This window comes from Electrophorus electricus, chromosome 26 (assembly GCF_041902795.1).
Source record: "Electrophorus electricus isolate QZ-2024a chromosome 26, ASM4190279v1, whole genome shotgun sequence".
NCBI lineage: Eukaryota > Metazoa > Chordata > Actinopteri > Gymnotiformes > Gymnotidae > Electrophorus > Electrophorus electricus.
Window position 1 is genome coordinate 492,335 of NC_137522.1, and position 12,666 is coordinate 505,000.

At 43.4% G+C, this 12,666-nt stretch overlaps 1 protein-coding gene across 1 annotated transcript in view; it reads right to left on the bottom strand.

Annotated features, from left to right (window-relative positions):
- Nucleotides 1–10,265: 10,265 nt before the first annotated feature.
- Nucleotides 10,266–12,666, bottom strand: part of thsd7bb (thrombospondin, type I, domain containing 7Bb) — a 60,198-nt gene continuing 57,797 nt past the window's right edge. Inside the window, exons 26-28 of the mRNA XM_081708622.1 lie at nucleotides 12,033–12,225; nucleotides 11,680–11,767; nucleotides 10,266–11,463 (exon numbers count right to left, since the gene is read on the bottom strand). Of these exons, the coding sequence (XP_081564748.1) occupies nucleotides 11,382–11,463; nucleotides 11,680–11,767; nucleotides 12,033–12,225 (363 nt within the window). The 3' untranslated portion in view covers nucleotides 10,266–11,381. The remainder of the gene's footprint in view (nucleotides 11,464–11,679; nucleotides 11,768–12,032; nucleotides 12,226–12,666) is intronic.

The window sequence follows — 12,666 nt, forward strand, 5'->3', positions numbered from 1 at the left end:
CTGAAGACTGGTCACACAGACAACATTCACTACTGAAGACTGGTCACACAGACAACATTCCCTACTGAAGACTGGTCACACAGACAACATTCCCACTTTTGCTGTTTAGCTTTAGACTCTATAGCACATTGGATTTGGAATAGAAAAAAAAAACATAAGGAGATTACAATGCAAAATGGCAGCCTTAATTTGATAGTGTTTCATTTAATAGCCATGTACTGCTGCATCATTAAATTATGCACAAGACTGGTAACAAAAGGTCTAGAGTTTATTCTGTATCTGGTTTGTGGATGTTGAATAACCAGTTCTGGCTGATTAAAGAATACTTCCAGTCATGAAGAAACAAACTGCTAAACAATTTTAGAGTGGTATCTATGGTGCAGGCTAGTCCAGTGGTCTAAGACCACCATAAAGAGAAGAATACACCAGCATGGCCACGGGAGGCTTTTCAACAAAATACAACACTGGTTTCTGTGAGAAGAGAAAGAACATTTCAATTGCAACGAAGACAAATAGATAAAAGTAAGATTACCATGAGTGACAGATTGATGAAAGTGTAGAATAAAAAGGAACTCCCTGTTGCTCAGTGCAAACCATTTCAGTGTTGGAATAACGACTGTGTGCTAAACCTTCCCACTTGTCCATGCCGAGGTGAAGATTCCAGGAGCAACAGCAGGGTGAATTCACAGATGTAAGGGACCATTCCACATTCCAGGGATGGGTCATCGGCTAGGCCATCTTCGGCCACCAGAGGGAGACACAGGGTGGCTCTGAGGTAATCAGGGGCAATTAGCCACACCTGCCTACTTAAGAGCAGCTCACAGGGGCTCTGCTGCTTAGTCTTTGTTCAGTGTTCTGGCAGGAGGCTATGCTGGTATCTTGGGTAGGGTCCTTGAGGGCTGTTTCTTGGGTCTCTTTTATCTCTTGCCCCTTGAGTGGTTCTTTCTCCCAAGCTGCGTTCCCTAACCCCCTTCTAGAGTTTTCCAGCTCTTGGCATTCCTCTGGCTTCCTCCTTCTCCACTTTTAGTTAAGAGAACCAATTTTTTTTTTTTATCAGTTTTAGTTTTCCTTTTGTTCTCCCGTTCTGAGGGGTTGACAGTGTCAGCCCTGCAGCTCCGGGTGGAGCAGTTCAGGTCCAGACAGTGCCAACTCCTGGTTAGGATTGGAGCTGGATTTTGTTCCATTTTGAGCTTCTGAGCTGCTCTGCATTTGGGTTCTAGTCAGTTGGTGGCAAACCAAGTTTGCCTTGGGCTTCTGCATCACGACGCCTGAGTTTGACTCCACTGTGGGCTGAGTTGCAAGAGACATCTCAACTCCTGATCCAGCCAAATGCCTCCAAACCCGAGGGAAGGCACCTCACCTTGTAGTAGTGTGATGAACTTAAATGTGCTATAGTATCTTTGGACATTCTCAGGGCCAGTAAATGGAATATTGTTGCTGGGATACATCAGTCCCCTGAAACCAACCTCACCAAGTCTGCCTCTCACTTAAAGGCATCACTGCAGGCAAAAAGACAGAAACAAGCTGGAAATATAAATGGCTCAGTTAGATGACGGAAAAAATGCATGATGTCTGGTTATGGTATCTTCAGGTAGCTGTCACCTGCAAGTAATTGACTGGCACTTGATGGCAAATCAAGTTTTATTTAAGATGTTTTATTATAATAAACATTAATATAGCATTTTAAAAAATGCAGTTTACGAAGTGCTTTGCAGAAAATGGAGAATTCATAGAAAGATAATAAAGCTTGTTATATCCTGAGACCCATCATCTCAGGAAGGTATTTGCCCAAAAGAAAAGGTACCTAAAAATGTTGCTAACAATTTAAAAAGGAACATTAAATATGATTGATTTAAAGAGAATACTAAAGTTAACTTAAAGAATAAACTGAAAAATTAAGGATGCATTAAAAGAATTTAAATATTGCCCTTCAAAGAAATAAAAGTGCAACTGCATCAAGTAAAGCAAATGCACAGTTAAAAGTGGAAAAATAAGGTTTTAGAAATGGCCAGGGTAAAATGGATGGATGTTGGCCAGCTCATACAGAGAGAGTTATGCGCAGTTGAGACAGGGCAGTTTAAATAAAGCCCCCTACAAGATAAGAAGTGCTTCTTGAAAGTATTTAAAGTGGCCAAAAGGCCCTCGGGTTGTGTGGAAGAGAATTCCAGAGTTTATGGCCGTGGCAGCAAAAGGCATCCTGGGAAATCTTTATTCACACAGTGGCCATGATCTGCATGTTCTTTTCCGCTGATCTGAGAGCAGATAAAGGGTGTGTGCCTCGTAATCATATGGTTGAGCTGTGGAGGGACAAGACTTAAGTCAGTAGTAGCATTTTAAAATCAGTTCCAAATGACACAGGAAACCAGTGCAATTCTTTAAGGACTGCAGTAATCTGTTTCCTCATCTTAAATTGTCCAGTTCCTGGAGGGATAATGTATTAAAAAGGCTGTGATTCCTTGGTGGTTTGCCTAACAAGATATAAATATCCTTGAAACAAAGCTGATGTTCTCATCTTTAACCACATTGTTTTATTTCTTATTTGTTGTTCTACAATACCAAATCAAAACAAGGAAAATGCCATTGTCCAATTATTTTTGGACTGCACTGTAAGTGCTGAGGTGAAGCATCTCAATATTAAAGAGATGTGTGCACGACTGAGGGGAATAAACCCTGACTGTCTCAGCTGTGCAGGAGCTGAGAGTCTCAGTAAGTAACTGACCAAGCTCTTGCTGGCTGGGACGAGTGACATAGTTCTGCTTTTTCCACTGATATGTGTGAGATTAGGTTCAGCGACTGAGATGGATGTGGGGAGTAGTCAGGGACATGCACACTGCCGCCTGACTTCACTCGGTGTCAGTGGGAGGTGGCTTTACGGTTTGGCTCTCCCCACTGTGGTCCACACACACTGGTCATGTTTGGCAATGTGGGAAAATGACTGAAGGAAATACAGCAGTAAAGAGACAGACAGGACTCAAAATCCATTAAACATCCAAGTCTTACAAGTAGCAATAGTCATTTCTGGCATTACACTGTCTGTAATTGCACTACCGTTTGTGCTTTAATTGAGGGGTGTTAATGTGGTTGGAAATAATCTCAAGGCTGTCTGCAAGATAACACCTGTCTTTTAGTTGTGACCAGTTGTCACAGATTTGAATAACACCAAAGAAATTTGTTCTAACTGTTCACAATCATTTCTTTATTTTTTTGTTCTGTCCTATTTGTGTCAAATGTTTTATCTTCTGCCTATGAAGGTATTGTAGGTTTGGCTTCAAAGAAGTCTCAGAATACTGCAGCTGAATGCAATATGCAGATAGTTTATGTAGCAAGACTAAAGACCAGTATAGTGTGCAGGGAAAGACCTGAACACACAAACACATCCAAGGACGGAGCCACTTCTACAAAACGCTGATTAAACTAATTAATTCGTTACTTAAACTAAATAACAAAATAAATGCAAAACCAATTTTCTAAAGGAACATTAAACATTAATATTTTGTTTGGTTTATAATATTTTGTTATAATTTAACACACCTGCTCATCAGGTACATCAAACCTGCTAATCAAGGTCTGAAGGAATTTGTAAATAGTGGAAGTTTGGAATAAGATCTCCAGGAACATATTGTATGTCATTGACAGATGTTTGTGTTCAAACTTTTGGTCAAAACAACTCCAGTCTCAATGTTCCTTCAGCCTACAGCAGGTCCTAGTTAAATGCTTTCACCAGCAGTCTACGTAAGATGTGTACATGCTGTTTTTAGGAGCCATTAACACATTCAGGGTAATGATGGTTTCCCAAACCCGGAGTGTTAGTAACATGTGCCACAGCTAATAGAAAAGAAAAGCTTTTATCATTCACAGTTCTAAAGTTGCACAACAGAACAACATCTTGTTCTCCTCTTTAGCTCAGGAGACACCTCTTCACTACTTCTGCTTAATCAGCACTCACTGACCTTGTCTATTGTCCTACGCTGTGCTGTGTGAGCGTTAGGAGGTGACTGTATTGAAATCGAGCCCTCTCGTGAAGGTAAAAGCATTTTAATCCCCCCTGACATTAACACGGTGCAGCCACAGGGCATCTGCTGGCGTGAGAGTAGCTCTACACAACCTCTGAGCAGTGAACCCTATCACTGCTAACACGTGTTGTTAATCAGAGGGGGAAAACATACAGATCGGTTTCTAGGCTATAACCTTACATAAAAATACTTAAAAAACAGATCCTCTTTCATAGTTAATTTCATTTGATTAAAATGCATAATATGTGTACACACACACATGCACACATATACTCATTTATCTGACATTGATCTGACATCGTCTCAGGAACCATCAAGCTGTTTACTTTCAATCATTCCTCAATCACATGAGATTATAATTCAATTACTATCGTCAATAAGAAGAGATGCATGAGTGGAAGGCTTGAATGTAAAGTTCATATCTGACAATTGTTTAATTACAATCTGAAAATCAAATGAACCAGAGCGAGATTAATTAATTGACATTTTCATGATGATTAGTGATTGATTTAGCATCTCAAAAAATATATACATTGATATATATATATATATATATATATATATATAGTACAATACACTATGTCATGACGAAGAACATTCATTGATAGACTACAGTCAAAATGCTTCCTTTGTTAGACAGGAAATATGTCTCTTCAGAGAGTTATGTCTCTTTTCTTCTTCAATACATCAGCAGCTGGATAACAAAGAACCTCTGCTGTTTTGAATTTCATTTTAAGACATTTTTAAAACAGACTGATCATAACAGATGGCTAAGTTTCATATTAAAATTATATTGTTTCATCATGGTTGCTATTTCATTTGCATGTGTTCAAAGTTACGTACAGCTAACCTGTTTTTGATCTTCGGCGCAAATACGACTAATGTCCAACGATGGTCTGAAAGGGTAAAAGTGCCATGAACTGGTATGTATGCATGAGTGAGTGTGAGAAGGAACGGAGGAGTATGTTCTGGGAGCGGTCACTTTTAAAGGGGTAAACAATGTGAGCCTTGGGATATCACATTGCTCCCAGCAGCAGGAGGGAGTATGATAGTCACTTTTACTCTAGCATGCATTTCTTTCTGTGAGAGAGTTTAGCATAATGCTTGACAAATGAGAATAATAGCTTGCTTCTTATCTGTACAATCAGGGGAGAATAGATGGTGTTGTCAAATTCCAGCCAGAGATGTTCACAAGGACTTTTACCCAGTGTTGCAAAAAAGAAAAAGGCAATGCTAAAGTGCAAAAAAAAAACCCCAACAAAATAAACAAAATAAACCATTGTTTATTAACTCTTTGACTCTCAAAGTCAAACCTCTGATACCTGAGTTTCCAGTATTTGGTGTCAAACAATATGAAACCATTACAGTGAAATAAGGTCTGTAGACTGCTGGGAATCTACAGTATATTAACACAATGCAACACGATGGAAACATTATGGAGAACATTAGAATATGTGTTCTTGGAAACAGGCCTATGTGGACCTGTGATCTGAATGACAAGGAATGACAGGTGTGCCCATGGTATATTTGTGTAGCTGGATGCTCAATTCAGTACTCAGCTGAAAATCTGTTAGTGATTACCTTTAGATGCTTCCTGTTATTACACTAACATCCAGGATTCCAGACCCCAGCATTCCAGAAATCAGGAAAGTGGGGCTACATATATGAGTTACATCGGTCACTTCCTGTCCAGGCTGCAGGACTTTGGTGCGATTAGCAGCCAGGTCACGGCGCCGTGACGACGACGAGTAGGAGCGGTGGTTGCAGAGACGAGGACCCGAGTGACAGTGATGTATGGCTGCCGTTACAGCGCTGTCTTTGCCTGGTGATTACCGCAATGACCAGAGGCCTGGGACTCCACAGCTGCATCTGTTCTGGGAAAACACTGATAGTTTTTCTAATTAACCTTAAGAGCATGCGGCACTCTCGGCTGGTGCTGGAGGAGAATAGGCGTGAGATCTGCCTTCTGTCCCCTGGGCTTTTCACTGACACTCGCTGATGCTTGCAGTGGTTTGAAAAAACCAGTGGAGTGGCTGTTACTGCATGATGAGTTTTCTGATGTATCAATTATGCTGCATCTAAGTTCAGATTGGCTCGGCCTGTCCAATGACTCGGATGTTCATTCTAGTCCAAAGGTTATCACTGTTTTTTTAGAGAACATTTGATGCCATGCCGCATCATAAACTCAACACTGTCGTAAAGATGTCTTGCCGTGACAGAGGGATCAGTGGACTGCCTCTCAGAGGCAGCCATTCACAACTTTTATCTGAGTTCTGTGCAGGCCCCGGGCCAGGAAGTGGCAGGACGCGGTCACGCCCACGGCGCGTTTATGGCCTGCCATTAAAAGAGGGATGTTCAACCATCGAACGTGGCCCAGAGCAACACCATCAACTCTCTTCTTAGGAAAGGAACGGCTCAGATGAAATCCAAACTGGCCGCTGCCTCTCTGCAGGCAGCAAAAAGCCTCGCGGTTCCGAGCGTGCTGCAGTATGCCACGGAATTGTCTGGCTTAGGCAGACGATAAGAGGTCTGCCAGGCCAAGTGTCGGACACGGCATTGAGAGGAAGCAAGACTGAGTCGGCTGGACCGAGCTGTCGCTTCGTGAACCGCTCCGGTCGTTCTCACAAAAACGGCATGTATGCGTTCAATTTTTCCCACAAGTTTCCCGCTTTTCTGAGGCCCAAGCATGAGAAGAAAGGCAGATAGAGAATAGATGGAGGGAGAGGACATTCGCGTACTCGCTCACGGCGGTAAGACGTCAGAAGTGGGTCAAGGACTCTCATGGCTTGACACTTTACCGTAATTACAGAACTCCCAGCATCACAAGCGGGAAGATCAAATCCGATGTGGGATTTGGGAATCCATTGTATCACTCCATCCTCTCTCTGTATCAGTTTTTCTTCTTTTCATAGCCAGCCGTTTTGTGACTGGACTTCTTTGCATGGCGTTTTGTCGCCATGTTTATAAACATATCAAAAAATGCAACAAGTAATAAAATAATAAACTTTATTTGTAAAGCACTTTTTAAAAAATGGCTTCATGTAATAAGGCAGTATGCAGTTTTACAAGAACAACATAAATTCCTGCAACAGCACTAATTCCATTTTCCTAGCATGCATCCTTGCTCTCTTAAGGAAGGTAAGGATAAATGCTTTCATTCAGAACGGACTTCAGCAGTCTGTTCCATTTTATGGCTCTCTGTTTAGAACCATTCCACCTAACCGTGTCTGCAAAAGATGAATAACGCGCCACCAAACCTCAATAACTCAGCGCTCTTCCACAGTTAGGGCAACATTAGCTACAGTAATACCTCCCTCTAGCTCTTATGCAATTGCTTTGTCTTGACAACACTATTGGCAGGTGGAATTGACAAAGAGGAGTTCAAGCGATAAATGTTACATGTGCAACACTTCACACGTTATTGAATGTAGTACCTGTGTGTGATGTGTAGCCTGGAGCTTTAATTACCAAAGCGCTCTTCTCAGAAAGCATTCACAGACAACGCCGTCATATTCCCTAGTCACGCTCCTTTGTTTTTGAACTCTGTGATAAGGGACTTAAAGGAAATCACATTCGTGGATGTGGACATCCAGGCGTAGCGCTGCACGTCCAACCAATTATGCACATGTGGACATTGATTGCTTTGTTTTACAACATAAAAATTGGTTTTTGTGACTCACTGTAGTCATAATGTGCTCTGGGCACACAGACAGGGAGACACAGAGGTGTGATGGTGCTTTGAAACACCTGGGAGGGTGACATCATTAGCAGGTATATGGTTCGCTTAATGGGGTAGGGAAAAACCGCAAAGACATTCATTAAGAATGTCAAAGGAACCTTAATGCTGTTTCTATCTGTACTCAGGGGTAATTAAACCATCGTCAAAAGGAACAGAACAGTAAACCTTTTCACTAGGAATATGTATTTTAAGGTTTGCATGTCAGACTAACCTTTTGTGGAGGAAATAAATAACAGATTTCAGGGAAGGACTTGTCAAGGTATGATCAAATTAATTAAGCCTAGGGTTTGTGCATCTACTGTTCAAAACAGTAAATAAAAACAGATACAGTTCAACACCTAAAAAGGACCAAAAGAGACACAGGCTTGAGTCTGGCTGTGGAGCATGCGAGCTGAAAACTGCCCTTTCTCCTGACGATGATGGACATGGACTGTCAACGTGTGCGTAAAACATACCGAGCGAGTGGCATCATTTCAGCAACCTGTCCAGATGCCTACTCATAACAGCTCCGGCTGTTCTCCAGGCCTGACTGATGAGCCCCGTCCGACCCCGGGAGCAGCACAGAGGTGCCTGGCTGCTGCCTGATGCAGACAGATTGGGGAAAATGAGATCGATTTGGGTCGTGAAGAGACAGGTCGCTCCAGCGGCCTCTATCGGACTCTCATCAATACCTCTATTGATCCACAACGGGAAACCCGGGCCCGCGCGCTCGCACACCAGCTGATTAAACTGCGGCAGAAAACAAATGGGAGATGAGATCAGAGGAGAAAGCGGCCTGTCACCGAGATAACAGATCTCTTATTCAGGTTTCATGAGCGAGAGGGTCTGAAGTAAGTTCTTCCGATACCAAAGTTACTTTGGGAAGAGGCAGCCCATTTGGATCGCGCTCAGCCCGTTTCCCAGACGCGCGTTCACTTCTGCGCGAGAATGAAACGTGATTACGCAGAGGTGAGGAGGAGAGCAGCGTTTTGTGCGCGCTGCGTGTGTGTAAAACATGCTAAGCCCTTTCCTCGTCTCTGTGGGCGAGGACTTTAAATAGAGTAGCGAATGGCAGACTTCATTTCCTTGCACGCTCACACGCGCTCCATGGAGCAGCCATGCGAGAGCAGAGCCTGGAGGCGGGTTTACTAAATAAAGGACGGAGTTTTTTCCTCATTCCACGTTCCCCCGACCTCTCCCCCCACTCTTCGATGCTTCATGTCGGTTTGTGATCGCAGTAGTGCTACTGATGATGCTAATAAGGTGGTTTGATTTAACGCGTGCTATAACCGAGGGCGAAGGGTTTCTTTCTTACGCGCTTAAAACGCAGCATGCAGACACTTCAATCAGGTGCGGTTTACATTTGAAAGTTTAATGTGTGTTTTTTTTTTTTTTTTTAATACAAGGTAAGTTCCGTGTTCTGTGTTGCAGTGTAGCTTTCCAGCGCTCCCCGTGCTCCCAGCGCGCGCCACGGCTCCTGGGTGTAATGAAGGCGGTCAGCCCAGCTCGCGCGGGGAGTGATGTATGGGCCTCCGGCTGGACAATGTGTTTGTTTGCTCCACGCGCGCGTGAGGAGAATCCTGGCGCGCACAGACGCTATTAGGGGCCCGAGCGCCAGGCCTTATCTCATCTGATAAGCCTCGCGCAGACACTGAGCGAGAGAGTGCTTCCTCTCTTCATCTTTAATGCAAGCCTCTCCAGACGGAGGAGAGGAGGAGGTAGCGCTGCTGGGACACGGCCGTTCAGTGGTGATGCAGGCTAGAGACCGGTCGGCTTTTCAGACTGTTGAGTTTAACACATTAAAACTTAGACTTCATAGTTACAGAAACGACAAAGTAAACCTAGAAATACTGTTAGATCAGGTTCACGCGGTACCACTGTCTACAGACCACTGAGTAATTCCCATGTATTTGAATATGAAAACTGTCACTAGAGAATGTAAGCTCACATGTTTGTTAAAAAAAACCCAGAATGGGTATGAAAATATACAATTATCTAAACAAACAAACAAACAAACCAACCACAACCAGAAAACCTTGTTGCGTATTTGTATTAAATGGTGATTTGATCTCAAGGTGAATTCAACTACAGGGACAATAATTCCATATCAAGGAAGTCTTAACCTCTAGAGGATGAGAAGTCCTCTCCAGCGTGCCTCATAAATCAGCGTAACCAGTCTCATGTCTGTTGGAGAGGCTTATCGCACGCGTTTCACCACCCCAGGCACGCGGAGCGCGCGGTGGCCTGCACAGATTTGCTTCTTTTGGTGATTCTGTTTGTCGTCAGTTTGATGCAACGTGTGAAACCAGCGAAGAATACAGATGTACCTGGAGAATGAATGGGCGTGTTTTAGTGCTACTTCCCACCTCCTCAGTTTCTTTCCAAAGACGAAGGAAAAAAGGAATAAACGTTTCCTTTGTTGAAGGAAGTGCAGGCCGCCTGGAGCTCTGAGCGTCTCTTGAAACCCGCTCCGCTTTCTTCAACCATCTTCTGATCCAGCCGCATTTATCCTGATGCTGATGCGATAATAAGCCTTGAGGAGCTGTTTTCAGCTTGCGTTATACCGCCACCTAGTGGCCCGCGTCTGTTTGCACAGTGACGCCTGCATGTAAATTCACACCAGACGGATAATCTGGCAGAATATATTACAAAACCGAATTAACAGAAGTTGTTGTTGGGTCGGCGCCACTTTGGCTGGCCTACTCGAGTGCGTTGAAAATCTCTTGACAAAAATTTAAATAACTGGTTATTTTATTATCAGAGAGAAAATTCCCAAGATGAAGAGAAGTGCTGCAAAATAGGTTATATAACATTTGCACTTTGCATAGAGTTGAGAATGTTAAAATAGGCTAAACCATAATTTCAGATGTGCCTTTAATCAGAAATTATGTCTGGAAATATTTGTGTGTTCTACACACTACAATATCTTGCTGAATCAAAACAGATTTATCCCTTTTGTATAAGATTCTAATTTATTTATGAACCAGTCAAAACACAACTGTGACAAGTATCACAAAAGACTTAAACGACTACTCCAAATGTTATCTGATTGAATCCTGCTTTCAGGTTTGAATTAAGCCACAGCCGTGATGAATGAAATTTCAGGATTTAATGCAATTCAAATGTCAATCAGTTAAAAAAAAAACAACTAAACTCACACAAAAAAGCCAAGTGTCACCCAGCATCCTGTGGCATAAAAACCACTGAAGTGTAAGTTTACAATGTGAAGACTGAGAGAGAATGCACTAATATAGAGTGACACACTGGATACTGCACTAACATAGTGCATAAACGCAACCTAATTTGACTAAAATGGGTTTATTCTTTTTTTTTCGCGTTAACACATCATGATTTCAGACGCTAGAGAAAACGCAATGGTCACATTATAGACATATTATCTACCATCTTTTCATCATTACAACTCTGCTTAGCCTTGTATACACCTGTTTTGTAATAACCAAACCTGACTGCAAACATCCAAAAGGGCCTTAGAGATTGGTCCACAACAACACACAGGTCACATTTAGAGGCACGAGGAGTGTTTTAAGAGCACTGTGTGCTTCACAGCATCTGCTGCACTGGATTGACCTGCGTCTGGCTCAGCAGCTCCGAGCAGCACAAGCTGGAACTGCAGGCCAGTGACAGAGTGGTCACATGTCTGCATCTCCATCATAAGCAAACGTCAGAGCTTTCTGGGAGCTGCAGGCGTTTGGACTGTCCTTGGGGCTTTTACTGGAAGAAAACACACACACACACACACACACACACACACACACACACACACACACACACACACACACAAAACCGACTAGAAATTGCGCTCTTGCTCTTCCAAAGTACACCACTAGAGGATGACATGTTACTAGGAAATGCTGTGTCTGTAGGATGATTGATAGTTTGTTTATATATCAAAACATCAGACTGTCCAACCCAAAGAACTACACTCACCACAGCAGGAAGGACATTGTGATGATGAGGAGGACCATGAGGAATCCCACCACCATCAGCGTGTACACCCACAGCCTGATCCGTCCATCTGGCATGGCACAAATTACCCTCACTTACTGATCTGTGATCAGTTGTACATCTTTACTGCACGACTCAAACATGGAAAGATGGACCTTTATGGAACCGGTTGAAGAAAACTAAACCAATGTAAAAGTCAGCCGGCCAGCAGTTCTCTGTCGCAGACCTGGGGAAACCATGAACTGCCCTGCCTTTGGCATTTCATCCCACTGACCCCAGGGCTGGCGAGGAGAAGCACTGCAGCAGCAGGTGCCTGTAGATGGCGCTCTACACACCAGGGCCCACGGGCTGCAGGGCCCAGCCCCCGAGGCCGCTTTGGTCCTGCATATGGCCGCGTCTCGGGCGCCCCTCGCCGTTCTTCGCCTCGGCCTTTTTGTGGTCTGCGCCCGGCGTTTTTGTGCAGTAGTCCAGGAAGCCGTGTGAGGTCATGACCTCAGTGTAGCCTTTTTCGCAGACACACACCCCGCTCTGGCCGAGAGCAAAGCAAAAGAGAGTGTGATGTAGGGTTAGGCTGCTGCGAATGTTGCGATGTTGCTGTGGAACACAGGTGTCAGGAGCGTGCTCGTGCATCGGCATCCATCAGCATTTGTGTCGGCTGAATGTGACAATTAGGAATCAGAGGTGTAAACGATCACACCTGACACTGCGATGATGCAGACCGATGGGGGTCAGCAGAAATGGGAGCTCCCTATTGGAGATAATTATATTTAGCACCATAGATTCATAATATGCTGCCTAAAAATCGAAACGAAAACAACAGTGCCCTCCTGCTACGATCTCACACTGAAGAATGTTTTCTTTTGTTGGAAAAGTTTGCATCTTTTGCTTGAATTGCTTTAAATGATATGCCTAGTAATGTAATGAAATTAAGCCTTTTTTTTTAATACCCTTTGATGTCTATGCTTTGCC